At 37.3% G+C, this 27,451-nt stretch overlaps 1 protein-coding gene across 1 annotated transcript in view; it reads right to left on the bottom strand.

The window, feature by feature from the left end:
• The window catches only part of GLRA3 (glycine receptor alpha 3), a 175,842-nt gene that overhangs the window by 123,264 nt on the left and 25,127 nt on the right, over window positions 1-27,451 (bottom strand). The window contains exon 2 of the mRNA XM_066253420.1: window positions 13,997-14,124. Coding sequence (XP_066109517.1) covers window positions 13,997-14,124 — 128 coding nt within the window. The remainder of the gene's footprint in view (window positions 1-13,996; window positions 14,125-27,451) is intronic.

Below are 27,451 nucleotides of genomic sequence, written 5' to 3'. Positions count from 1 at the left end.
AATCAGACCTCCCACTTCCAACTCAGTTTTTTGTCATTGCTGCTGTTTCTTATTGTTGTTTCTTGTTTAATGACTTACCTTAACTAATACTGCCAAGTCTGTATTTCCCTACAGTTGCTAAAGTCTCTGCTCCCTGAGTGTACTGGTCAACAAATGATTTGTCAGATCTCCTTAATGACTTGAACCAGTCAGTGAGTCCTCCACCCTTTGCCCAAGGATTTCATGTTTGTTTGGGGGCATGTCTTTGATGTTCATGCTTTACTGTCCACTTTCTGCTTGTACAGGGTCTCAGGTCACCCAGAGGTCAGAACTTTTCAAAGGTGCCTACGGGCATCTCATTCCCCAGATCTTTTCCATTTCTTATTCCAGCTCTTGCCTGCCCAGTTGGTGATTTCTTGTGATCATTCTCCACAAATGCCCTGGTAATGGAATTTTTCTAATGAGAGAGTTCACAGTCCAATAACGACAAGCCCTCTGAGTGAGACTTTAGGGAACAGCAAGACAGTTCAAACAGTAACAGCTCTAGGGATAGACTTTCTAAGAAGCTCCAAATGTATGGGTCTTCCCTCTCAGTCTAGTAGCCATTACGCTGCAGAATTTTACAGCTTCTGAGGTTGCGAGGTGGCTGGTTTTCAAACTTACTGGGGACCTGGGGAGTGGGGTCCTGTTTAAATGCCCTTTATCTTTAGGAGAAATTCATCAGTTTTCCTTTTATTAGCACCTTCATAGTCTTGCAAGATTTTGGTTAATTTTTAGAGTTCTAAAGGTTAAGTATGACAATTCTACCCATGTTTTTGTTGTTTGTTTTTTTGAGAAGTGAATTTACAAAAATCCTCACTCTGCCATTCTAGAAGTCCCCTTAAGTGCCTGATTTAATATTTATTATTAAACCAATAATTTTTATTTCATCAGTTCCATGTATTCATTCTTTTCACTAAATATCTAAAACCTGTGCACACCAAATCGAAGAAGGTACAAAGAAATTATCATATAGTAGGACAGAAATTAAGAGGAATCAGTAAATTATGGACTATGTCTTGTCACCACATACTGTGCTGCCTGCTTCTCAGGTGTCACTTGGTCCATACACCACTGAGAGTGAAAGGAGTAGTATTAAGTCCTATGTTAGGAGGAGGACTCCTCTGATGTATTTGTATTCTCCCTAAAATGTACCACCGTCATATCAAGTTGACCAGAGGCTTGAATAGTGAAGCCAATGAATAAAATAAGGAGAATAACATGTTTCCACTGAAGAACAATGGTCAGAAAAATGACTAGTTGAGGTTTTCTCTAGTATTTGGGAACTTGATGCCTCACATTTTGTGAAACAGATTCCTGCCCTTGCTCCTCCAAACATGCCTCAGTCAGATGCAAAATGCTCTTCTTAAAAGCAAAAAGTTGGGTGCTTAACAGGACAGGGAAGGACACAATACTTATTGGGTCACTGGTTCTCAGCACAGGTGATTTTGCCGTCGTCCTCTATGAATATATGTCAATGTCCAGAGATATTTTTGGTGTCACAGCTGAGACCTTGCTACTGGCATCCAGTGGGTATAAGGCAGGGGAAGCTACTAAGTATCCTGCAATGCAAATATAGCCTCCCACAACAATGAGTTATCAGAAACAAAATGTTTAACAGTTGGCAAACTCTCTATCAGGTAAAAAGATAAATGCTGCTACAAATGTATAAAACTTTTATACTTAACAAATCCCATCTTTTTTTTCTGATTGTATACAAATGACAGCTACTGTTTTTGAAATCTGTTTTAATGAAAATTGAATGATCTGGTTAAGTTGAATATTACTTTGTAATAAGACAAGGCATTCTATTACATCTCTGGGTAGTGGTCAGGAACTGAGCTATATAATTTTTTGAAATTTATTTATGATTTTAATTTGTGTTTACATAGATTCAAGTGTCGCACCAAATATATCTCCCTCACCCCCTAATCCCCCCTCGGCCCCCCATGCCCCCTCCCCCCAATGCCTTCCCCCCTTCCTTTCAGGATTTGCTGTCCTGTTCTCTATAACGCTGTGTTATGTATATATAATTTCATTAATCTCTTTCCCTTCTCTGACTTCATCTTCTCTTCTACTTTCCCTCCGGCTGCTTTCTCTCTGGTCCCTTTGATCCCGCCTCTGCCTCTGTTCCATTGCTCAGTTCACATTGTTCATTGCATTCCTCAAATGAATGAGGTCATATGGTATTTTTCTTTCTTTCTTTTTCTTTTTTTAAAATTAATTTTAATGGGGTGACATTGATAAATCAGGGTACATATGTTCAGAGAAATCATCTCTAGGTTATTTTGACATTTAATTATGCTGCATTCCCATCACTCAAAGTCCAATTGTCTTCTGTTACCTTCTAACTGGTTTTCTTTGTGCCCCTCCCCTCCCCCAACTCCCTCCCTCTCCTCCTCCTCACCCTGTAACCCCCACACTCTTGTCCATGTCTCTGAGTCTCATTTTTATGTCCCACCTATGTATGGAATCATATAGTTCTTAGTTTTTTCTGATTTACTTATTTTGCTCAGTATAATGTTATCAAGGTCCATCCATGTTATTGTAAATGATCCGATGTCATCATTTCTTATGGCAGAGTAGTATTCCATAGTATATATGTACCAAGGCTTTTTAATCCACTCGTCCTCTGACGGACACTTGGGCTGTTTCCAGATCTTCACTATTGTAAACATTGCTGCCATAAACATGGGGGTGCATTTCTTCTTTTCAAACAGTGCTATGGTGTTCTTGGGGTATATTCCTAAAAGTGGGATAGCTGGGTCAAAAGGCAGTTCGATTTTTAATTTTTTGAGGAATCTCCATACTGTTTTCCATAGTGGCTGCACCAGTCTGCATTCCCACCAGCAATGCAGGAGGGTTCCCTTTTCTTCACATCCTCGCCAGCACTTATTCTGTGTTGTTTTGTTGATGAGCGCCATTCTGACTGATGTGGGATGATGTCTCATTGTGGTTTTAATTTGCATTTCTCTAATAATTAGTGATGTTGAGCCTTTTTTCATATGCCTATTGGCCATCTGTATGTCCTCTTTGGAGACGTGTCTATTCATTTCTTTTGCCCATTTTTTTATTGGATTGTTTGTCTTCCTGGTATTGAGTCTTACAAGTTCTTTATAAATTTTGGTTATTAACCCCTTATCAGATGTATTGTCGAATGTATTCTCCCATTGTGTGGGTTGTCTTTTTATTCTGTTCTTATTGTCTTTAGCTGTGCAGAAGCTTTTTAGTTTGATATAGTCCCATTTGTTTCTCCTGTCTTTTATTTCACTTGCCCGTGGAGATAAATCGGCAAATATATTGCTGCGAGAAATGTCAGAGAGCTTACTACCTGTTTTCTTCCAAGATACTTATGGTTTTACAGCTTACATTTAAGTCTTTTATCCATTTTGATTTTATTTTTGTGAATGGTGTAAGTTGGTGGTCTAGTTTCATTTTTTTGCAGGTAGCTGTCCAATTTTCCCAATACCATTTGTTGAAGAGGCTGTCTTTACTCCAATGTATGCTCTTACCTCCTTTGTCAAATATCTGTTGTCCATAAAAGTGTGGGTTTATTTCTGGGTTCTCAGTTCTGTTCCATTGATCTATATGCCTGTTCTTATGCCAGTACCAGGCTGTTTTGAGTACAATGGCCTTGTAGTATAACTTGATATCCGGAAGTGTGATACCTTCCCACTTTATTCTTCCTTTTCAAGATTCCTGCGGCTATTCATGTTCTCTTTTCATTCCATATAAATTTTTGGAATATGTGATCTATATCTTTGAAGTAAGTCATTGGTATTTTAATTGGTATTGCATTGAATTTATAAATTGCTTTGGGTAATATAAACACTTTAATGATGTTTATTCTTCTTAACCATGAGCACAGTATATGCTTCCATTTGTTTGTATCTTCCTTGATCTCTTTTATCAGTGTTTTATAATTTTCTGAGTACAAGTCTTTAATCTCCCTAGTTTAATTTATTCCTAGGTACTTTATTTTTTTGGTTGCAATGGTGAAGGAGAATGCTTCCTTAATTTCTCTTTCTGACAGTTCATTGTCAGTGTATAAAAATGCCTCTGGTTTCTGAGTATTAATCCTGCCACCTTGCTGAATTCATTTATCAGGTCCAGTAGTTTTTTGACTGAGACTTTAGGGTTTTCTATATACAATATCATATCATCTGCAAATAATGATATTTTTACTTCTTCTTTTTCAATTTGGATGCCTTTTATTTTTTTTTTCTTGTCTGATTGCTGTGGCTAGGACTTCCAGAACTATGGTGAATAAGAGTGGTGAAAGGGGGCACCCTTGCCTTGTTCCTGATCTTAAGGAGATTGCTTTTAATTTTTGCCCATTGAATATGATGTTAGCTGTGGGTTTGTCATAGATGGCCTTTATCATGTTGAGGTATGTTCCCTGTATTCCAACTTTGCTGAGAGTTTTGATGATAAATGGGTGCTGGATTTTATCAAATGCTTTTTCTGCATCTATAATATTAAAATTATCATGTGGTTTTTCTTCTTCCTTTTGTTTATGTGATGAATCACATTGATTGATTTATAAATATTGTACCAGCCTTGCCTCCCCAGAATAAATCCCACTTGATCATGGTGTATGATTTTTTTCATATATTGCTGGATCCAGTTTGCTAATACTTTGTTGATGATTTTAGCATCTATTGATAAATTCATCAGGGATATTGGCCTATAATTTTCTTTCTTCGTGTTGTCTTTGCCTGGTTTTGGAATCAGAATTATACTCGCCTCATAAAAGGAGTTTGGAAGTCTTTCTTCCTCTTGAATTTTTTGAAATAGCTTGAGAAGGATAGGAGTTAGTTCTTCTTTGAATATTTAGTAGAATTCACTTGTGAAGCCATCAGGCCCAGGACTTTCCTTTTTGAGGAGTTTTTTTAATAACTGTTTCAATCTCATTTATTGTAATTGGTTTAGGTTTTCTGATTCTTCCAGATTAATTTTTGGAAGATTATATGTTTCAAGGAATTTGTCCATTTCATCTAGGTTGTCTAGTTTTTTGGCGTATAGTTCTTCATAGTATTTTCTTACAATATTTTGTATTTTTGTTGTGTCAGTTGTTATTTCTCCTCTCTCATTTCTAATTTTATTTATTTGAGTCCTCTTTTTTTTTTTTTTTTCTTGGTGAGTCTGGTTAAAGGTTCATCCATCTTGTTTATCTTTCCAAAGAACCAGCTCCTGGTTTCATTGATCCTCTGTATTGTTTCCTTAGCCTCTATGTCATTTATTTCTGCTCTGATCTTTATTATTTCCTTCCCTCTACTACCTCTGGGCTTTACTTGCTGTTCTTTTTCTAGTTCCTTTAGATCAGGGGTCTCAAACTCAACTCAGCATGTGGGCCGCAGAGCAAGATCACAGCCATTCGGCGGGCCGCACTAGGTCTACAAAAGGCAACTGTTATGCAACACTTTTCTCACTGCAGTTGAAAACAAAAAAAAATCAGTACAACAAGCACAATCGTACATGCAGTTTACTCAGTGTCACAAAACGACCAGAAACTGTAGTTCGCATCACAACTGCTGTTAACTAAGCTAATATCTAGCTAGGGTGCTAGAGAAATGAAAAATAAAAGTAGGCCCCTAGGCTTACTTAATTTTATCCAAAATATTTTGAACTTCGTGGATTAGTCTGCGGGCCGCACAAAATTGTTCGGCGGGCCGCATGCGGCCTGCGGGCCGCGAGTTTGAGACCCCTGCTTTAGATGCAGGGTCAAGTTGTTTATTTGAGCTTTTTCTAGCTTCTTAAGCTGAGCTATATAATTTAAGAGCACTTATCACTTGTGTGTGTGTGTGTGAACACCATAAAAGTTGAAATTTTGTCTGTTTTATGGACTGTGATTTACTTTTTAAAGAACCAACGTCTTTGATTTTCAGCCAAAAAAAAAAAGCAGAAAGTTAGGTTGATTTCCAAATCTAAATTCAATGTGGTAATAGGGTTAATCACAGTGGTCTCATATTTGAGTTTTATTGTTTAATCTAGGGGTAGTCAACCTTTTTTATACCTACCGCCCACTTTTGTATCTCTGTTAGTAGTAAAATTTTCTAAGAGCCCACCGGTTCTACAGTAATGGTGATTTATAAAGTAGGGAAGTAACTTTACTTTATAAAATTTATAAAGCAGAGTTACAGCAAGTTAAAGCATATAATAATAATTATTTACCAAGTACTTTATGTTGGATTTTTGCTAAATTTGGCAGAATAAATCTTTATAAAACAACTTACTATAGTTAAATCTATCTTTTTATTTATATTTTGGTTGCTCTGCTACTGCCCACCATGAAAGCTGGAATGCCTGCTAGTGGGTGGTAGGGACCAGGTTGACTACCACTGGTTTAATCCATAGTTACCAGATGCATTCCTCACCTGGTTATCAAAACATACATAAGTGCTATTTGGTTCCCATTTGAATATATATACATATATTCTTCTTCAGCAGAAATAAATGTGAATGGATTTAGGCACCAGACCTTAATTTCAAATTTTAAAAATAGAGGAAATGCTTATTTGAAAGATACATACATCTATATTGATATTGATATATAAATGTTACACATGTATATAAATTATTTTTTCTTAAAGAATTTAAAAGCATATTAGAGTATGAAACAATTTAGAAGTAAAAGCCATTGTCTTTAAAATAGTCTTGGCCCAGACCATGGAATCTTTTCAATGTGACACCAAGATATTTGGAATTTGCTTAATGAACAGGAGGGAGCCATTACTGGTTCTTGATCATGAGAGTGTGGTGAACCAACACAACATGGTGAAAGGTTGAATGAGTGGCAATAGCTTAGAAACAGAGAAAATAGTTAGAAATTTATTATAATAGTACAGATGGAAAAAAAGAATGGCCATAACCAAGAACAGTACAAGTGGAGACATATTACAAAGAATGAAATGAATATAATACTATCATGTTTGTAAAGCACTGTATTCTACATATGAAGCTTTGGTTTGTGTCAGTTCAGGGCAGGGGCAGCAATTTTGAAGTAGTCTTTCTAGCCTAGCTATTAATACGTATATTCAAAAATTTTGTAGAGCCCTGGCCCAGTGGCTCAGTTGGTTAGCATTGTCCTGATATGCCAAGGTTGTGGGTTCAGTGCCTTGTCAGGGTACATACAGGAGTCAACCAATGATGCATGGATAGATGAACAATAAATCAATCTCTCTCTCTCTCTCTCTCTCTCTCTCTCTCCCCCTCCTTCTCTCTGTTTCTCTCTGGATCAATGAATAAAGATTTAAATTTTTTTTTTCAGAGAATGAAGCTCTGAGAAGATGTTAAATCTTCCATTGCCATTACAGAAAGCACCTGTTTCAGCAGTCCTTGGCCAATCTGCTACTTCTCTGTGCCAGTGCAAAAGCTGTTATGTCCAACTAGTACACTGCTATGTTTAGCAACAGAGAAAATAACTGCTATAACATCCATATGGCAAATTGTGCTTTTAAATTGTTCATTACATTAGCCATCGTTGGCCTGAAAAGCAAATGACAGTAGTTGCAGATGTTTTTAGCAGCATGTTTTCTTTTAGATGTTTCTTAAGTTCAGAAGTGGGTAAAGGCAAAATGGCAAAGTATGATGTAAAGCCTTGGCAATTATATTATTGCCATTCATTTTGGGGAAAATTGTTCACCAGGCAGATCAAGAGCAAACAACGAGACAAACAATTACCCAAGTGTTTATGAAAATGACTCTAAGTAATATTTAGCATAACATATCAAAGCTTCCCTCTTTTTAAAGACAAAGAATGCAATTGAAAAATTAACTCTCAAAAAATTATGCTTACTGAGTTGTTTTTATTTGGGTTAAATATATATATTTTTATGTAGTCATGTCAGAAAGAGAGAGATTTCATTTTTTTAATTAACAGAAGCATATATGATGATGTTAAATCCAAATTTTAAATTACTCGTTAGATTGTTGAAAAAGTTAAAAATTATGGCATAAAAATAGGACTCCGTTCACTCTTTGCCTTTCTCTTCTTCTTCCTTCCCTTTCTCAGTCCTAACGCCATTCAGTTAAGTGGTGTGAGCCAGGCTTCAAGCCAGAGATGACTGCAGTAGGGTGAGAATCTGCAGCAGGATGAGAAGGGCACCCATGGAGAAGGGTTACACGGCAAGGGATGTGGGAGCCAGAGTGAGTGAGAAGAATATTGCCATCGTGGGACAGCCTGGTGTGGATAATTAGAGCCAGGAAAGGGTGAGGAGAGAGTCCACATGGAGCATCCTGGCCCAGGAGTCAGAGACTAAACAGGACCCTGGGGCATGTGTGCAGGAGAGGTAGTGGCAGCAGCCAAGAAGAGTCATTATTTATTGATCATAGAAGGAATTATATTAAGGATAACGAGAGCCAGATTTCTAACTGTCAGATGAGGAAATTAAAATATGGAAACTCAGAAACTAAAGTAAACCTATGGAATTTAAAATATTAATGTGAACTCATGGTTTTCAATAGGTAGAGAAGTAATATATCACATATATTTATATAAATATAAATACATATGTGCTTGTATGTATATATGTGTGTGTATTTATACATATATGTATAGGTTTAAAGATATATCCTGGCAAGCACCAATTTAATCAGTTAAACAGAATATAAACATCACCAGTTCGGTAAAAATCAAGGTGGTCCACCATCTGATACGAAGTAATCAGAACATAAGATCACTGCTGTGATATGTCTGTAAAGATGTGTTACTTAAACTGAATCATGAGGAAACATCAGACTAATGCAAACTGAGGTACATTTTGTTAAATAACGGAGTATTTTTAAATACCTAATTCATGACTGTCATAGAAAGAATAAGCTTCTGGTTCAGACTGATAGAGACATGATAAATGACAAATAAAATACAAGATGTGACTCTAAACTGGATCATTTTGCTATGAAGCCATTATTAAGGAAATTGGTAAAACTTAAATGGCAGTCCACAAATTAAGTGATAGCAATTTATCCATATTAATTTGCTTGTTTCAATGGTTAGATGGTGGTTATTTGGGAGAATGTTCTTATTTGTGTGATACACTCAAGTATTAGGGCATCTGATCAACAGCTTATTTTCAAGGAGTTTGGGGTGAAATAGCTAAGTGCTATACTTGCAAATCTTCTGTTTGAGATTGTTTACAAATGAAAAAGAAATGACTACTACAGGAAAAATACATTAAAAAATAAAAACCAAAGAAAACCTAAAAATACAGAAAGCAGAATCTAAATCTATGAATATTTCAGGTGAACATCTACAATGTTAGAAAGCCTTATTACTAAAGAGATTCTTCTCAGTAAAATGACTTTCTATTATATAAAACTGCAAGTAGGAGATATACCTTTAAAAATAATTATGAATTTTCTTCAAAAACAACAGGCTCTGGATAGATAGGAATAGTTAAAATAGGTAAAGAAAATACTGTTAGGTTAAAGCTGCGGTGTCCAGTTCACTGGAGAAGGGGAAAGCCTCCTTTCGGCTTCCCTTGGCAACTGGCAGGTTGGTATAAACCCCGATTAGGGCTGACCTGTAGAGAGCACCAGGGGACTGCCTTATCCTATATGAGATAGCTGACAGGCTAATGGCAGGCTAAGCCCCTTCCCGGGTCTATGGGTGGGCACTGGGGAGAGCCAAACTGATACACAAGGCTAGTTTGTTCCAAAAGGATTGTTTATTTAAAACACTTGGGTGCAAGTGTGCTAAGATGGACTCAAATGCCTTGTCGGCCCTGGGGAGGATTGGAGTTGGGTATTTTATAGTTTAATCAGGGGCCTTGGAAAAGGCGGCTGACGTCACTTCCATAGGTACAAAGTATTTTTTTGTATGTGGATTGGAGAAGCACCACAGTTTCTCCAAATTGTTTATCTCCTGGCTCAACTGTCTAACGGAGGCCTGTGCTAGTGCCCCGGGCCGTCCAGGCAGGCCAGGGCTTCAAGCAGGCCAATCCGCCCTCCTCCCACTGGGTTGTACAGTCCCTGGAATGGGAAGGGGCTGATCCACTCAGAAGATAGCACCCCTGAGCCTGTAGCCTGCCTTTTATTGTGATTTAAACTCCTCTAATAGTCAAGTCCCTTCCCGATGTAAGCTTTTCTTGACTTTTGCAAAGATAAACTGTTTGTTATATTTCAAAGTGAAGGCCAGGAAGCCACTGAGAGAATAGCAAGTCAATTAACTACAACTCCACGGTGAGGGAGGAAAATGTGCTGCTTTGAACCTGGGTATAAAATTGGGTGAGGGGAATTTTTAAAGGAGGTTCTGGTTTTAAAAGCTGCCCTGAACCCAAACCCTACACTAATACTTTCCCTGGGGAAAAAAAGGACAAGCAGGAAATGAGTATAAGGTACACATGCCATTCTGGAGATAGAACGTGTTGTAGCAAAAATAACTATTTAAAAACTGAATTTGTAATGTGGAAGAAAGGGATTAATAAAGAACTAATACAGATGAAAAGACAGAGACCACAAAGACATTGTGAAGGCAAACAATGTTATTTATAGAAAATGAGCATGGCCATTGCAGATAGAATGGGGAGAAAAAGCACTAAATGTTTGGAAGACATGATCAGGTAATTGCTGAGAGAGTACTTTCTGCCTGGATCTAAATTAGACTCATGGGTTATCAAACATCAACTGAGGGCCCAAACAATATGATCAAAGGAAAGAAGTAAAATCCAAAAGAAATCTGGTAAAATAGTCTAGTGAAATAATATTTTTATTATCTATGGATGTATAGGCTTCTACTTTCAAATGACTCCTGAGAGCTTCTATTTCAAGAGGGGCATTGAACAGGTTTTTTTTGCTCTCTGAGGCACAAACCTTAGGATTAGCTATAGGAAAGGAGGTGGAGAGTTGGGAAGGCCTTCGGGGAGAGACCACAGGCACCTGTCTCAGATAGCTATCTGATTCCCATCCAAATCCCTGTAGAGCAGGGGTGGGTAGCCTGGAGTTTAGTCCTATAGAATTTTTGAAAGAATGGAAATAATTTTTTGTTTTTAGTTTTGCAAATATAGTTTATTAAGGTGATTGAAAATTGGTTCAGTGGTAGAGGGTCGGCCCGGCGTGCAGGAGTCCCAGGTTCAATTCCCGGCCAGGGCACACAGGAGACACGCCCATCTGCTTCTCTACCCCTCCCCCTCTCCTTCCTCTCTCTCTCTTCCCCTCCTGCAGCGGGGCTCCATTGGAACAAAGTTGGCCCAGGCGCTGAGGATGGCTCCATGGCCTCTGCCTCAGGCGCTAGAATGGCTCTGGTCGCAACAGAGCAATGCCCCAGATGGGCAGAACATCGCCCCCTGGTGGGCATGCCGGGTGGATCCTGGTGGGGCACATGCGGGAGTCTGTCTGACTGCCTCCCTGTTTTCAACTTCAGAAAAATACAAAAAAAAAAGAAAAAAGAAAAAGAAAATAGTATGGTTTTGTTAACAATTACTGACTTTTTGTTTTCTTTTTCTATATTTATTGAGATATAACTGACATAGTGCAAGTTTAAAGTACACAACATGTTGATTTGATATCTTTAATTATCATAATATGATTACCACCATAGCATTAGATAACACCTCCATCACAGCACATAATTACTATTTCTCATTTATAGCAAGGATATTTAATCTATACTTTTAGCAACTTTCAAGTATATCATATAGTACTGTCAACTATAGTCACAGTGCTGTGCATTAGTCCTCAGAACTTACTCATCTTCTGCTTGTAAGAAGTTTTAAAATAAGGCAGGGGAAATAACTTTTTTGCTTGGGGAAACAGGGTCTCTAACAGTACCTCAAAACTAACTAAAACCTTCTCTGTTTCGGCATCATTCTAAAGGACCTCAGACTGAAGCCTAGTCAACACTCAACACTCACTGAAAGAAGTGCTCTGGCCAGGGCATTCATGTCCCTGTCAAATTTTCTTTTCCAGAGAGAGAAATAGCAGAAAATCACCTCCTTGTGCGCACGCGCGCGCGCGCACACACACACACACACACACACACACAACACTAAACCTGCCTCAGCACCCACGGAAATCAACTCAATCCTTCCTGAACTATAGAACGCTTTTCTCAAATATAAAAAACTAGAGGTTTAAAAAAGAGTGAAGATGAAGGAACATAACTGTTCCTGCAGGAAGAAAAGAGAAATTATTGAACAGAAAGGGAAAACAGGGGAGGTGGAATGAAAGCACGAAGACATTAAATTAGCAGTCTAGTTAGTGCAAAGTAATCTCATAATGCCTTGTTTGTGAAGGGCCTAGAAAGCAAGCCAACAGATGTCACTAGACATAACCAATTTTACCTTTGAAGTGTTTGCCACAGAGAGGTAGGATTGTTGCATAAGGATTGTTGAGGCAAGGAGCGGCTGCTTCTCATCATTAATATATTTTTTAAGATTTTATTTATTGATTTGAGAGAGAGGAGCGGGTAGAGCAGGAAGCATCAACTCATAGTAATTGTTTCTCACGTGTGCCCTGACCTCGCAAGCCCAGGGCTTCAAACCGGCAACCTCAGCATTCCGGGTCAATGCTTTACCCACTGCGCCACAGGTCAGGCGCATCGCTAATATTTTTAAACAGTTTAGTGTTTGACAAGTTCAAATGCATACTGTTGTCATAAATAAAATAAACAGCAAAACATACAAACTAGCATCTGCCTTCATGACACCACTTTCATGACTTCACATTCAAGAAAAATGGTTTAGGTCAGATAAAGGGGATTGTGAAGAGACCATAAGGTGATTACAGAATTAAAGTGCTCTGAAACATTCAAAAAGTAAACAGATGACACTATGTAATGTCCACAATTGGTTCAAAGGAAAAATCTAAACAATTCACCTTAAATCTAGAGGAAAACAAATAGGAGTGAAGGGTTTGAGAGTGTGTTCCACCAAGATGTTGGAAGAAAATTAGACTTTTTTTTAAAGAGAAAGAGAATTGTTTTGGAGAATGACATAATGCCAGCATGAGCAATAATTTTATTAAAGACAAATGTTCACAGGAGGATACTGCTTTTCCTCAATTTATAAAAGATCCTCATTAATGCTGAAATTTATTTTTATTTGAATATTATAGCCCTTAAAACTGTACTATTTTATTACAACTTGCAATTAGTGTTTTCCTCCTTTGCAGTTAAAAATATTAATGGTCAAAACGCTTAAAAGCAATGAGAAAAAGCAATCTATAATTTAAATGTTAAACTCATTTTAAAATTGAAGCAGTTCATAACTTTCTACTCATAAATTATCAACAAATTTTACTCCGATTTTTTTCTCCTTCTATGTGTACTTAGTATTTATTAGTACTCTCTAATTCTTATACCATTGCTAAACAATCATTTTTTATCCCATAAAAATAAATTCAGGAAGAAAGAATTATTATAGAACACATGAATTTTTTAACCTTTTTTTTACTTACCCATGGAATAGTTGTGTACTCTTATAACTTAATTATTCTAATTAAATAAAAAAATATTCAAGAGATATTATATAAGTAGGGACATAAAAGCAGCCTTTTAATTTTTTACCATAGATTAAATTATAGGACATATTATCATTCTGGATTACCCACATATAACTTATATAAATACATTATCACTATAATGGAAAAATAGTAAAGAGTATTCAGGTTGATAATTATGCTCTTTCCTTTAAATTTAGGTAAAAGATTTGGTAAGTAGAATAATTTCTTAAATATTTTCAGTGTCTTTTAAGTTATCCAGGTGCTTCCCCAGTACATAAATTTAACAAGTATTTGATTCTCCACAATATAGAAAGTTCAGTTATGGAGGATTTAAATATGGGGGAGATTTGTTGCCAGCTTTAAAGAAGCTTTCATTCCAGTTAGTGAGACTACTCAATTGTATATAGTTAGTGAGAATATATATGTATATATTCTGAAATGAGCATCAGAATTTTTGGTGGAATCAATTTTTAAAAATATACCTTGTTTGATCATATTTAAAACACATTTTATATATAGTAGTAAACAGAACAATTACCTTTAAAATTGGGCCTGATTCTTGCATCATACCCTGATGTCCTCCCCATTAATTTATCCAGAAAGTCAGAAGGTGACATTGGAGCACTTCGAGATCTCGCACTATCTGTTTCCTTTGTTGCAACCAAACTACAAATGAGAAAAAGCGGAGATTTTACAAAAAAGAAAAAAAAAGTCTTCTTACCAATTGTTACCTACAAATATAAAATTAACATGTTAAGCAAAAATACCTTTCATCACGAAACAGAGAGCTTTACATACTATACAGTGAATGTGACCATATCACAGACAGGTATTTGAAAGGTTTCATTAGTTTTCAGCCCAAAGGTCAAAGGTGATATTATTTTCCATAAGTCTGGAAACAAAGACAAACTATTAGGCCTTCCAAATTTATATGTATTCAAACTTTATTTCAATTGTAGTTTTTAGCTAAAAATATCCTTAATTGTTTTTATTAAGGGGAAAACATCATCTTCAGGTTCTGTGAATTTCTTAAACAGTAATAAACCTTCTGTCTGATCGATTAAACAATCACGTTTTTTTTTCTTTAATTAGAGCAGCTCTTATATTAACAACATACGCAATTAAATTCATCCTGCTTTCACCTTGTGTCATTCATCTATAGTACATTTTGTTTAGATCTGACATTTGTTCATCAAGATTGAGAAATTACCATAAGTGTGGTATATAAAATTGGATATCATACAACGAGAAATTGTGTCCAGGAAATGTAAAAGGTTACTGTGTTTTTTCATTCAAACATTTTTCTTTCTTTTTTGCAGCTGCTGTTGCTGAAAGCCCATAGTGTAACTGCATCTCCATCTAGCTTTTTGTTTATCTAGGTTGGTCCACAGAAGGCCTGGGTCTGCTCACTAATACAAAATGACTGTTTTCATCCACAGAGCTTTGCTTAGGTAAGTAAAGCGGTCTTTCTGAGCGTACATGTGTTTGAAACTGACATATTTAAACTGATGTTACTTCGTGTAGGTTGTGAATCAGTCAGAGCATTGCCAAACTCTGAACCTTTGTGGTTACCTCCTAAATCTCCGTAGAACTGTTATTAAATTCTTCCCGCCTGAATTGTTTATATATTCTAAGATCGTATTTTATTTTTTTATTTTTTATTGAGTTTGTTGGGTGACACTGGTAAATAAAACCATATAGGTTTCAGGTCAGAATTTTTAATAGGAAGTGACAATGGGACTTAGAGCTATCACCATTAAATTGTCTACTACACACATATATTCAGTGATTCATAAGCACAATTCTTTTTTCTTGAGAGAGACAAGAAAGAAGAGAGATGAGAAGCATCAACCTCGTAGTTGCATCACTTTAGTTGTTCATTGATTGCTTCTCATACATGCCTTCACCAGAGGAGTCAAGCTGAGCCAGTGCCCCTTGCTGAAGCCAGCAACCTTGGGAACATGTTGATGATCCCACACTCACCTGCCGACTCCGCACTCAAGCTGGTAAACCTGAAGTCAAGCCAGATAAACCGCACTCAAGCTGGCAACCTCAGGGTCTCAAACCTGGGTCCTCAGCATACCAGGTCAATGCTCTGTCCACTGCACCACCACCAATCAGGCCATAAGCATGATTTTAAAATTTAGTATCAATGATAATGTGAGAATAACATTTCTGAAAGCATAGTATCACAACTAACAGCACTTATTAATTATTGCACTGTTCTAGAAGTTCTATCCAGTTCTGGACATTTGAAATCACTTAGCTTCACAGTGACTCATACTGTCTCCCTTGCTTTCTCCTTAAACAGAAGCTTCTCTCCCTATTCTGTTGGTTCCATATCTGATTATTACTGATCTGCTGAACTCTCTGCCATTATGATCTCTGAAAAGTTTATTTTAATGTAATAATAAAAATCATCATCATCATAAAAAGAAAAAAATCCACTATCTTCTCGATAACTCTAAAACTTTCCTCCACCATCCAGTTTTAAGTAAATTTTATCTGTCTTTCCTTACTCAGCATTTGTTCACTTTTCATGGCCCAAGAACAAAAGACAGAAAGTCATTGTCAGGCTCTTAGCTGCATATTGCTGCTTCTAAACTAATCTCTTTATTTCCTTTGCAAAAGCCTTTATTTCAGTTATCTTGGGGAAAATCTTTCTATATTCTCTTACCAATAAATAAACCAACTAACCTGGATCTAAACAAATAACAGTCTGCCCCTCACTTACTAAAAAATAATAGATAACTTATGTGTGCTGAACTGGCAATCCCTCACATTTTGCACTGGATGGGAGAGATCATCACAGATTATCCAGGTCAGCCCCACATGCAATAATATGTATCTTTAGAGGAGAGAAAATTCTAGACAGAAAAAGGAAGGCAATGTGCCCACAAAGACAGAGATTCGGGTAATGTGGCCATAGCCAAGGAATGCCAGTAGTCAATAGAATAAAGTAGAAGAAATATTCTTTCCTTGAACCTCTGTAGGGTCTTATTCACACCTTGTTTTGGACCCCGTGAACTGATTTCAGAGTGCTGGCCTCCGCAATTGGGAGAGATTAAATTGTTGTTTTCAGCTACCCAGTCTGTGGTTATTTGTTACAGCAGTCATAGAAAAACTAAATCAGCGGGCTTTTCGTTTTAGTTCCTCGATTTTTCAGCTCCAGAAGTCCTCTTTGTCCTTTCTTTTATGATTTCTATTTCTTTTTTTGTATTTGGTGAGATATTATTGTCATACTTTCTTTTTAGTTCTTTGGACATGTTTTCCTTTAATTTTTTAATGTATTTTAAAAAATAGCTGGCTTAAAGTCTTTGTCTAGAAATTCTAATGTCTGTTTTCCTTTATCTTTACATATATAGTCAAACACATCATTTTAAATTGTTAAAACTTAGGGTAGGCCTGACCAGGATGTGGCACAGTGAATAGAGCATCGGACTGGGATGCAGAGAACCCAGATTTGAAACCTCGAGGTCACCAGCTTCAGCATAGGCTCATCTGGTTTGAGCGTGGGCTCACCAGCTTGAGCACGGGGTTGCTGGCTTGAGCTTGTGATCATAGACATGACCCCATGGTCACTGGCTTGAGCCCAAAGTCACTGTCTTGAGCTTAAGGTCACTGGCTTGAGCAAGGGGTCATTTGCTCTGCTGTAGCCACCCCCCCCTCCCCGGTCAAAGCACATATGAGAAAGCATTCAATGAACAACTAAGGAGCCACAATGAAGAATTGATGCTACTCATCTCTCTCCTTTCCTGTCTGTCTGTCCCTTTCTCTGTCTTTCTCTCTGTCACCACCACCCCCCAAAAAAACTTAGGGTAGGACAAATCAATGGGAAGAAATATACAATTAATTTAGAATGAATTTTGGATAACAAACTACCATCAAGTCTATTTTTTTTTATCTAAACCTTCTAGTTTCAACAAAACTGTCATATTTATAATAAGTACTAAGGTTGTTAGCAAATTAGTCATGATCAGTGTTTTTGAAAGAAGCAGCTTTGAATTTTTTAAAAGTGTTATTTATGAAAATCTCAGACTCTGTGATGATTTGCCTGCCTCCCACACTGGGCTTTCTTTTCCATGCTGTACCAAGTGCTAAATTTACTATTCACTTGTCTTGGAAACTGTGCGTGGGTTTAAACACATTCCTATCAATGAACATTTATTTTTCATTTACGTATTTATATATTCTTATTTTTATAAGGACATGCTACTTGAAAGTTGAGAGACTTAAACTTCTGAGAGGCTGGCAAACCTATTTTCTTAAGCATTGAAATCAAACATCAAAATGCATCAACAAGGTAAGTCCCTTCCTCCTCTTCCCTTCCTTCTTCTTCAATGAAACAAGAAAGTAAAATAAATCCACTTTTGGAGAACAGAAATCACCACTAAATATAGACACTTTTAAGATATACCGTATTTAATATAATAGTCAGTTCCTATTTACCTCTACTAAATATACCTTGAAATTGAGGGGAATTGTGAAAAGTTGTAGCTGGGAAACATAATGTGAGTTTGAGAAAAGTCTTCTCACATGGGGCCACAAATCTCCACGCAGCTATTTTCATGAGTTGATTTGCACAAAATCAAGGGTGACCTGTAGGGAATAAATCAGTGCCCAGACTCCTGAGGAGAGAATGTTAGGGGTCTGATGGAGAAAAGATAGTTTTACCATGTATACTCTAGCTCCAGACCAGTCCAGTTATAGGGTGTGAATTTCTTATGAAAAAAAAAAAATTCTGTTAGAATTTGGAAATGTTTTAACTGTAGGAACATGCCGCAAGCCACTGATATTTTTAGCTTTAATTTGAGAAATAAAGCACAAAATGGAAAAGATGAGCATTCTTCCCATTTTTTTAATGGCTTCAGTTTCTTTAATAGAAATTAAAGAGAAAGAAACCAGGATCTCTGGGAATAGGTGCTGCCTTGAGCACTTCACGTTAAGGCACTCTGCCTTAGAAAAGGAACCCATTGTACGCCATGAAGACACAGGCACTGAAGCAGGCTTCAGGTTGATTATGTGATGTTAATTATTTTAAAAGGAGGCCAAAGTGGAAGACAATAAAGGAACTATTTTAGAATATCTCAGGAGATTTAGAGGAATAACTAAAAAAATTAACTGAAAATCCTCAGGGTACTAGAATTTAATTCTTGCCACTGCAAGGGATGTGCCAGTAAAATATGATTATCATTTTATAAGTGATCTAATTTCTACCTGTAGTTTGGTGGGGGGCAGTGGAAACCCCTATATGTTTCTTTTTCTTTTTGTCATGCAAGTGCCTGACTTAAGCTTGGATTGCTGAGGCATCCATTTCAAAGAGGAATCCACTTCAAAGTCTATCTTGAATAAACACATTGCCAGCTATGCAGCTAGAGAAAAAGGCTCCTTTGTTTTAGAGGCTACTTGTTTGTTTTTGTCTTCCTGTGCTTTAAAATGCCCCTCTTATGAGGTTTTAAAATCACCAGTAAATAATGAGCCCGCAAACTGGAGGCCCTCATCCTTGACCCCAATAAAAGCAAAATTCTGGCCCCTTCTCTCTCTCTCTCTCTCTCTCTCTCTCTCTCTCTCTCTCTCTCTCTCTCTTTCTCTCTCTGTCCACCTGTGTCCTCACAGTGTGGCCCCAGGTATACTATGTAATTTTCCAGAGCTCAGAAGTAATAAACCTGTATCTTTTCAAAGTTTCCTAATGGTTATTGTCAAAGGGCATTTTGCAATCACAGTAAGAACCAAAAGTGTAGGTCCAGTTGTAACAGTTGTAACATTGATTTAGGGAAGGAGCTCTGTGGGAGCTCCGTGGGGCCCAGGTGAGTGCTCCCTGGGCATTTTTAGTTGATAGCATGACTATGAATAGATGGAGACCTGCAGAAAACATCAGGATCCGGTTATTTTAATTAGCCTAACAATAAAAATGATAATTGCTTCTTCATCTCGCAGGCACAGGATTCATATACATGATATAATTTAATTGTCATAACAACATTGCTGGTTAGACATAATTATGTATTACAGATGAAGAAACTAAGGTTTAAAGCATTTTGTTTGTTTTTTTGCTGAGACATTCCGATATTAAATGTATGTCAATATTTTAAATCAAATTAAACTTTCTACTGAAAACAACTGACAATGTTAAATAATAATCTGTGCATTGGAAAGTTAAAAGCAGTGAAAAATCACATGGCCAAAAATTAAAAAAAAAAAACGCACAAAAGTGAATCTAGTATCTATATCTGCATTTCCCTTAAGGTGGTCATCAACTTCATAAGAGCTAAGTAGTTAAAAATCTGTGTGCAAGCTTTGAAAGCTTTGCAGACTTAAGGGGGTTAGAATTGTAATCGAGGATTCACCAAAGGGGTGAACTCCTCGGAGTTGGTTTGAGATCAAAATCATTACAACTTCTGAGTAAGAATGAATCCAAAATATAGAAAACTTAAGAGGAAGCTGAGCATAGCTTGGAATCATCTCATTTTTGAAACTATAATAAAATAGTCACAGATTGCTGGCAACCTAAGTGTGCTAATAAAAGCAAGCATAAATCAAACTCCTTCTATTACCACAAAACCTGTTTTTCCTTGATTCTTTTAAAACATGGTTAATGGAAACTTCATCTTTCCATTTCTCAGGATGACAATCTTTGATAACCCTTTACTCTTTTTTATTTCACATATTTTATTTATCCAGTTGGCCCTATCTTCTCATTTGGATCCATAATCTAACTACATCTTATGTCCTCTTCAACTTCTTTGGTACAACCTACCACTTGCCATTACTTTTGCCTGGAATGCTAATTGTCCCTCTATTCATCTTATTAATTTTTACTTCTCTTAATGATATAAGTTTGAGAATCATTTCCTCAGGAAGCCATAACTATTCTCTCTGCTTTTGTAAAATCCTGTTAAAATATTTCTCAAGTTTGTATCTCATTGGTACTATTTGTTACAATTGCAACTATCATTTTTAATAGAACTGATCAATATCTATCTCCTACTGTGTAGAATTTATTTAAGCAAAAATCATGACTGTTCCATTTGTTTTAATGGCTGCAGATGGAGCATCCAGAGTAACTAATGAATAAATATTTTTGAAATGAATTAACTAAATATTATGATGTAGAAGTCAAACATTAGAAGATGACCCAGCAACTCTAGCAATGATCACATTTAGAGTATATGTTTAACACTAGAGAGTGTAACCTGAAAGGCTGAAACTGAGGGCCAAACAGAAAACATGAGGCTAGTGTGTCCCAAAAGGAAAGTTTATTTTTAAAATGTCTGAGTGCAAGTGGGCTGAGACCAACAAAGGTTGTCAGCCCGAGCTGCAGGAGGGAGCGTTTAGATATAGGGGTTGCTGCAGGCATTTAGAGGCATGGGATTGGATGCACCTGGACATGCTCAGATGAGCATATTTTGGTTTGTGGCCTTAGTCACTGACTTGATGATGAGCAGGAGGAGGGGGATTCAGCTGCAGAAACACCTTCTCTGCAAATTTCTTCTGAGGTAGCACAGGTCTAATTAGCTTGGTCTTCTTATCTTGTGTGCTTGGTAAATCTTGAAAACAGCCAAGGTCAGGAATCTCCCAGGAACAGCTGAATCCTGGCTCCGCTGGACCTGTGGCTAAGATTTTACAAACAACTATTGTGATTTAAACTCCCCTAATTGTCAGGAACTTCCCCAAGGTAAGCTTTTCCAGACATTCCTGCAAAATAAACTTTTTGCTACATTTCAAATTAAATTAAAGGCCAGGCAGCCATTAAAGAGAGACAATAGCAAGCAAATTAACTACTCTCTCACAGTGGGTGATGAAAATGTTCTGTTTTGAGCCCTTCCTTCTCCTTCAGACCCGCACTGCTTTTGGATGGAAGCTGAGTAGTCATTTTATCTATCACAACCTTTCCCCCCTTCTGTCCTTCTAAGTCAGTGGTCCACAAACCGCGGCTCGCGAGCCACATGCTACTCAATCAGATTAGGATGTTTTTAGCAAAGGCCAGTTTAGGAGTACCCTAGTTAAGTTAATAACAATGTACCTACCTATATAGTTTAAGTTTACAAAATTTGGCTCTCAAAAGAAATTTCAATGGTTGTACGGTTGATATTTGGCTCTGTTGACTAATGAGTTTACTGACCACTGTTCTAAATTAAGAGAGATACTAATAATCAGGAGAGATCCTAAAACAAGTATTTAGAAACAGGAAAAATTCAGGACATAAAAATCTGAGAGTATAACTTAAATTATTCAAGTTCTATATCAGAAATTCACCATTTAATGGTGGAACTAGAGAGTTGTAAACTGGACTGTCACAGGTGCCTTTTTAACTGGGCCTGATATTGCAGTGATGTTTACATTCAGTGCTTACATAAATTAGTGCTTATTAGAGGTGCCTATGCTCAGTGCTTGCTAGTTGTCAGTAATAAATTACATATTGATTGTGTGTCTGAATGTGAACATTTAACATAAGGTCATAAATGGGGGACAGGTGGGGAAAGGAAGACACTATTCTATAATAAGAATGGACAACAAAGGATTAGCTAGTGTAATTATATGAGGTTTCTTAACCCTAATATTTATACAATCTTTTTTGTTTTATCTGCAAAATATAATTTTATCATATAATCACTCATTTTTACTAAACACTTTCAGAATACTGTGCTCAAAATTCATGGAAATTGCTATAATTTCTGTGAGAATTTCCATCAACTTCTATGGAAACGGTCTATTCTCATGGCGAATCATTTATGTACTTAATAGTTTTTGGCATCAATTTATTTCAACTGAAAGAACTGAAAGGCCGTAACAGAGTTCACTGATTTGTAGCTTCTTAATGGCTTTTTTTTTTTTAAGAAAAGCTAATTAAGTATTTCAGTTACATTGAAAGTTAGTTACAATAGACTTAATAGTTTCTATTGTGTGTGGAGTGCACAAGATAATTAAATGGAAGTCATCATGGTACAATGGCTGAGGCTTCAGATAGACAGCCAGGAGGCTTACACTTTGTTCCAGCTTTGTCATGATCTAGTTGTTTCACCTTGGGAAAGGCAGAATTTCTATTCCCAGTATAAAAATGGAGATTTAAAGTGGCACTCCTTTGTCACAAGTGAGTTTAGAAACCAAATGACAATCTACACATACATTTCAAAAAATGCCAAGCTCTTATGACAGCACAGGGATTTTGCATTTGATACCATGACTCTTGATCAGGGGTATTTTTAAGTAAAATAAAGAGAAAATCACTTAAGCTCATTTGTAGATGGGTCCTGAGTGGTTATTGTAGTATCTCATGAAACTCAAGTAAAGAAAATATAGATGACCATCAAGAAAGACTAGTGAGATGATGTCAGAGTAATGGCGGGGTAGGAAGCGATACCAATAAATCTCCCACAAAACTCAACAAGATCTTCAACCAGAAACAGAAAAACCTATACTTGGAGCCTCCAGATGCTTCGCAATACACCCGAAGGTATGGTCAAGTGAAAAATTGGCTAAATATATAACCAAACCCCGAAGGAAATAGGGAGTAAGAAATGCTCCGCCTTCCTCACTAACCTAAACAGGGCGGCTTTCTCTGGTAACTGTGAATATAGAAACTGAGGTGGGCAAAGGGGGTGAATAGATCCAGGCCGCAGCACAAACGGCCGAACCAGGCTGTGGCACGGAGATCCAAGCCGAGGAAAAACTGATCCTGTGGCAACCCAGGCAATACAAGCTAACACTCGCGCCAAACCCAAACATAGAAAGACAAGCGGGGCAGCCATTTTACCCGATCTCCTGGTTGGTGCGCAGTTAGTGGGCGAGAGATTTCTTCCTAAGCCCCGGGAGTGGGTGCCCGTGTTACCCCACAGAGAGGCAGAGTCAAAGGCCTTTCTGTGGGCTGAAAGCAGAATCTCTGGGCAGCCCCAGCACCCTGGGAAAGCTGCGCACGAGAGGGAGTGAGAAATAATTCCAACGGTGGAAATTTTCTGTGTTGGTGGGGGTTTCACTCAGAGGGAAATGCGGCCGGCCTCATATCCTGGTCTGCGCGCGCAGATAGGGAGTGAGAGATTCCTGCGAGTGCCTCGGCAGTGCGCACCCGTGTTATTGCACAAAGAAGCAGAGTCAGGGGCCTTTGTGTGGGCCAAAGCGGAATCTCAGGCTGCCCCAGCACCTTGCAAAAGCCACGCACGGGGACGGAGCAAAAGCCAATTCCAATGCTGCAACTTTTCCATGCGGTTGGGGGTTTCACTCAGAGCGTGAGACTGCTGGCCGGATATCCTGGTCTGCGCGTGCGCAGATAGTGAGCGAGAGTTTCCTCCAAGAACCCCGGAAGTGGGCGCCTGCCTGTGTTACCAGACAGAGTAGCAGAGCCAGAGGTCTTTGAGTGGGTGGAAAGCCCACCTGATTATGCTAGCAGCTCTGACTGACTGAGCCTTACCCAGAGCCCTGTGCTGAGTGGAAATAGAGTGGGGAGTTGCCAGCTCTTTGAGCCTCTTACTATCCAGGCAGAGGCAGCAGCAACCCCATAGCTGGATTATCAGGCTACTAATTGAGGAAGGAAAGACTAGGAGAAAGGCTCCAGGAACACGGACTCTCTCACTGTCGGAGCCTATAAATGCTAAGGATCCTCGACTGCCAACGAGATTAAAGCACAATACATGACATTGCCATAGAGACTTATCAACTGCAAACCTCTACCTGAGCGTGCCAAAGGGGCAGAACCCGAGGTACAGAGTCACCGACCAGGAAGAGGGAGAGAAAAGAAAAAGCAAGATAACCTCTCAAAATCAAGAATAATCCGCAGACTTTATAACCTATCCCATTTTATTATATTTGCTTGTTTGTTTCTCTTATCTTCATTCTTGATACTTTTTTCCTCCTCCAATTTGGCCGATTAACTCTCTGCCGGTCTTACTCTCTCCTTTCCTTGAACTACACTACCCATAAGTGTTACATCTCCCATTATCTTTTCTCTCCTCTTCCTTTCTCTCTATGAGGGTTGCACTCCAAAACCCTTAACTCTCTCTCTCTCTCTCTCTTTCTCCTTTCTTTTTTCTTCTTTTAGTGGTTCCCTCTTTATTTCTCTCTCTCTCTTTCTTTTCTCCCTCTATATTAGTTTCTTCCTTTCTCCTTTACATCTCCTCTCATTCAAACCTCAATAACAAACAAATTATCTTATCTGGGACTCAAACTTATGTTTGTGGCATTTTGGGGGGTTTTTACTTCACCTTTTTAACTCACTAGCAGTGCTCCCATCCCTGGCTCTCCATTTTATCTAGTTCTTGTTCCACTAAATACAATAGTAATTTTTTAATTTGTCCCCCCATTTTTCCGTTTTCCTCTTATTCTTCTCATCATAACTCTTAGACAACCAACACCTAAAAGCAAATCATTTTATTCTTGACCCAAATTTTTTCCTTATTTGCTTTTTGTGGGTCCATACCCCCTTTTTTTCTTTCTTTTTTTCTTTTTTTTTTTTGCCCCTTCATTACTTTTCCCCAATTCAGGCCCTCCATCACAGGCATTGTTTGTTATAATTCACAGTTCACCACAAGATTTTCTCAAGAAAGGGGGAAGAGGAGAGGAGAGAAAAAAAGGAGGGGGGGAATAATTTCCTTTTTTTAAAATTTTTATTTTATTTTATTTTTCTTTATTTCATTATTAATTTTTTTAAAAAAAAAGCAACTCTTTTTGATTTTTTATTTTTTTATTTTTTTTACCTTTTTATTCTTTATTAAATCTCATTAATACTATCAACAAAATCACCCTCAGATGCCATTAAGGAAGAGAAAATCAAATATCATGGATACAAAAGAAAGAGAGGTAACACAGCTAGATGAGGAAAAATCTATGGAGAAAAAATTTAATATATTGGAAACCTTGGAGCTAAATGACAGAGAATTCAAGATAGAAATCCTAAAAATCCTCCGAGATATACAAGAAAACACAGAAAGGCAATTTAGGGAGCTCAGAAAACAACTCAATGAACACAAGGAATATATGTCCAAGGAAATTGAAACTATAAAAACAAATCAAACAGAGATGAAAAACTCAATTCACGAGCTGAAAAACGAAGTAACAAGCTTAGCTAATAGAACAGGTCAGATAGAAGAAGGATTAGTGAAATAGAAGACAAGCAACTTGAGGCACTACAGAGAGAAGAAGAAAGAGACTCAAAAATTAAAAAAAAAATGAGATAGCCCTACAAGAATTATCTGACTCCATCAAAAAGAATAACATAAGAATAATAGGTATATCAGAGGGAGAAGAGAGAGAAAATGGAATGGAGAACATACTCAAACAAATAATAGATGAGAACTTCCCAAGCCTATGGAAAGAACTAAAGCCTCAAGTTCAAGAAGCAAACAGAACTTCGAGTTTTCTTAACCCCAACAAACCTACTCCAAGGCATATCATAATGAAATTGACACAAATCAACAGCAAAGAAAAAATTCTCAAGGCAGCCAGGGAAAAGAAGAATACAACATATAAAGGAAGGCCCATTATATTATCATCAGATTTCTCAGCAGAAACTCTACAAGCTAGAAGAGAGTAGACCCCAATATTTAAAGGCCTGAAAGAGAGGAACTTTCAGCCACGAATACTATACCCACAAAGCTATCCTTCAAATATGAAGGACAAATTAAAACATTCACAGATACAGAAAAGATGAGGGAATTTATCATCAGAAAAACCCCACTCCAGGAATTACTAAAGGGGGTTCTCCAATCAGATACAAAGAACAAAAAAAAACAGAGCCACAAGTAAAAGCTCCAAGAAGAACACAATAAAACCAAATTTAAACTGTGACAACAACCAAAAGAAAGAGGGGGAGAAGATGGAGATTAACAGTAGCAAAGGACGATGGAGTGCAAAAGTACTCACAAAATAGTTCGCTACAATGAACAGGGTAGGGACCCTTTTCATTACTCAAAGGTAACCACCATTGAAAAAACCACCACAGAAGCACATGAGATAAAAAAGATAGCAACAGAGGAAAGATGTATGGAATACAACCAAATAAAAACAAAAGATAGAAAAACAAAAGAGAAGGATCAAACAAGACACAAAACTAACAGAAAGCAAGATATAAAATGGCAATAGGGAACTCACAAGTGTCAATAATTACACTAAATGTAAATGGATTAAACTCACCAATAAAAAGGCACAGAGTAGCAGAATGGATTAAAAAAGAAAATCCAACTGTATGCTGCCTACAGGAAACTCATCTAAGTAACAAGGATAAAACAAATTCAAAGTGAAAGGCTGGAAAACAATATTCCAAGCAAATAACATCCAAAAAAAACCAGGTGTAGCAATACTCATATCAGATAATGCTGACTACAAGACAGGAAAAGTACTCAGAGACAAAATGGCCATTTCATAATGGCTAAGGGGACACTAAATCAAGAAGACATAACAATTCTTAATATATATGCACCAAACCAAGGAGCACCAAAATATATAAGACAGCTACTTATTGATCTTAAAACAAAAACTGACAAAAATAAAATCATACTTGGAGACCTCAATACACCGCTAACAGCTCTAGATCGGTCATCCAAACAGAGAATCAACAAAGACATAGTGGCCCTAAACAAAACACTAGAGCACCTGGATATGATAGACATCTACAGGACATTTCATCCCAAAGTGACTGAGTATACATTTTTCTCCAGTGTACATGGATCATTCTCAAGAATTGACCATATGTTGGGCCACAAAAACAACATCAGCAAGTTCAGAAAAATTGAAGTTGTACCAAGCATATTTTCTGATCATAAAGCCTTGAAACTAGAATTCAACTGCAAAAAAGAGGAAAAAAATCCCACAAAAATGTGGAAACTAAGCAACATACTTTTAAAAAATGAATGGGTCAAAGAAGAAATAAGCGCAGAGATCAAAAGATATATACAGACTAATGAAAATGACAATACGACATATCAGAATCTATGGGATGCAGCAAAAGCAGTGATAAGAGGGAAGTTCATATCACTTCAGGCATATATGAACAAACAAGAGAGAG

Source organism: Saccopteryx bilineata, chromosome 1 (assembly GCF_036850765.1).
Source record: "Saccopteryx bilineata isolate mSacBil1 chromosome 1, mSacBil1_pri_phased_curated, whole genome shotgun sequence".
Lineage (NCBI taxonomy): Eukaryota > Metazoa > Chordata > Mammalia > Chiroptera > Emballonuridae > Saccopteryx > Saccopteryx bilineata.
The sequence above is the reverse complement of the archived record's forward strand: the minus strand, read 5'-3'. Positions and strand labels throughout refer to the sequence as shown.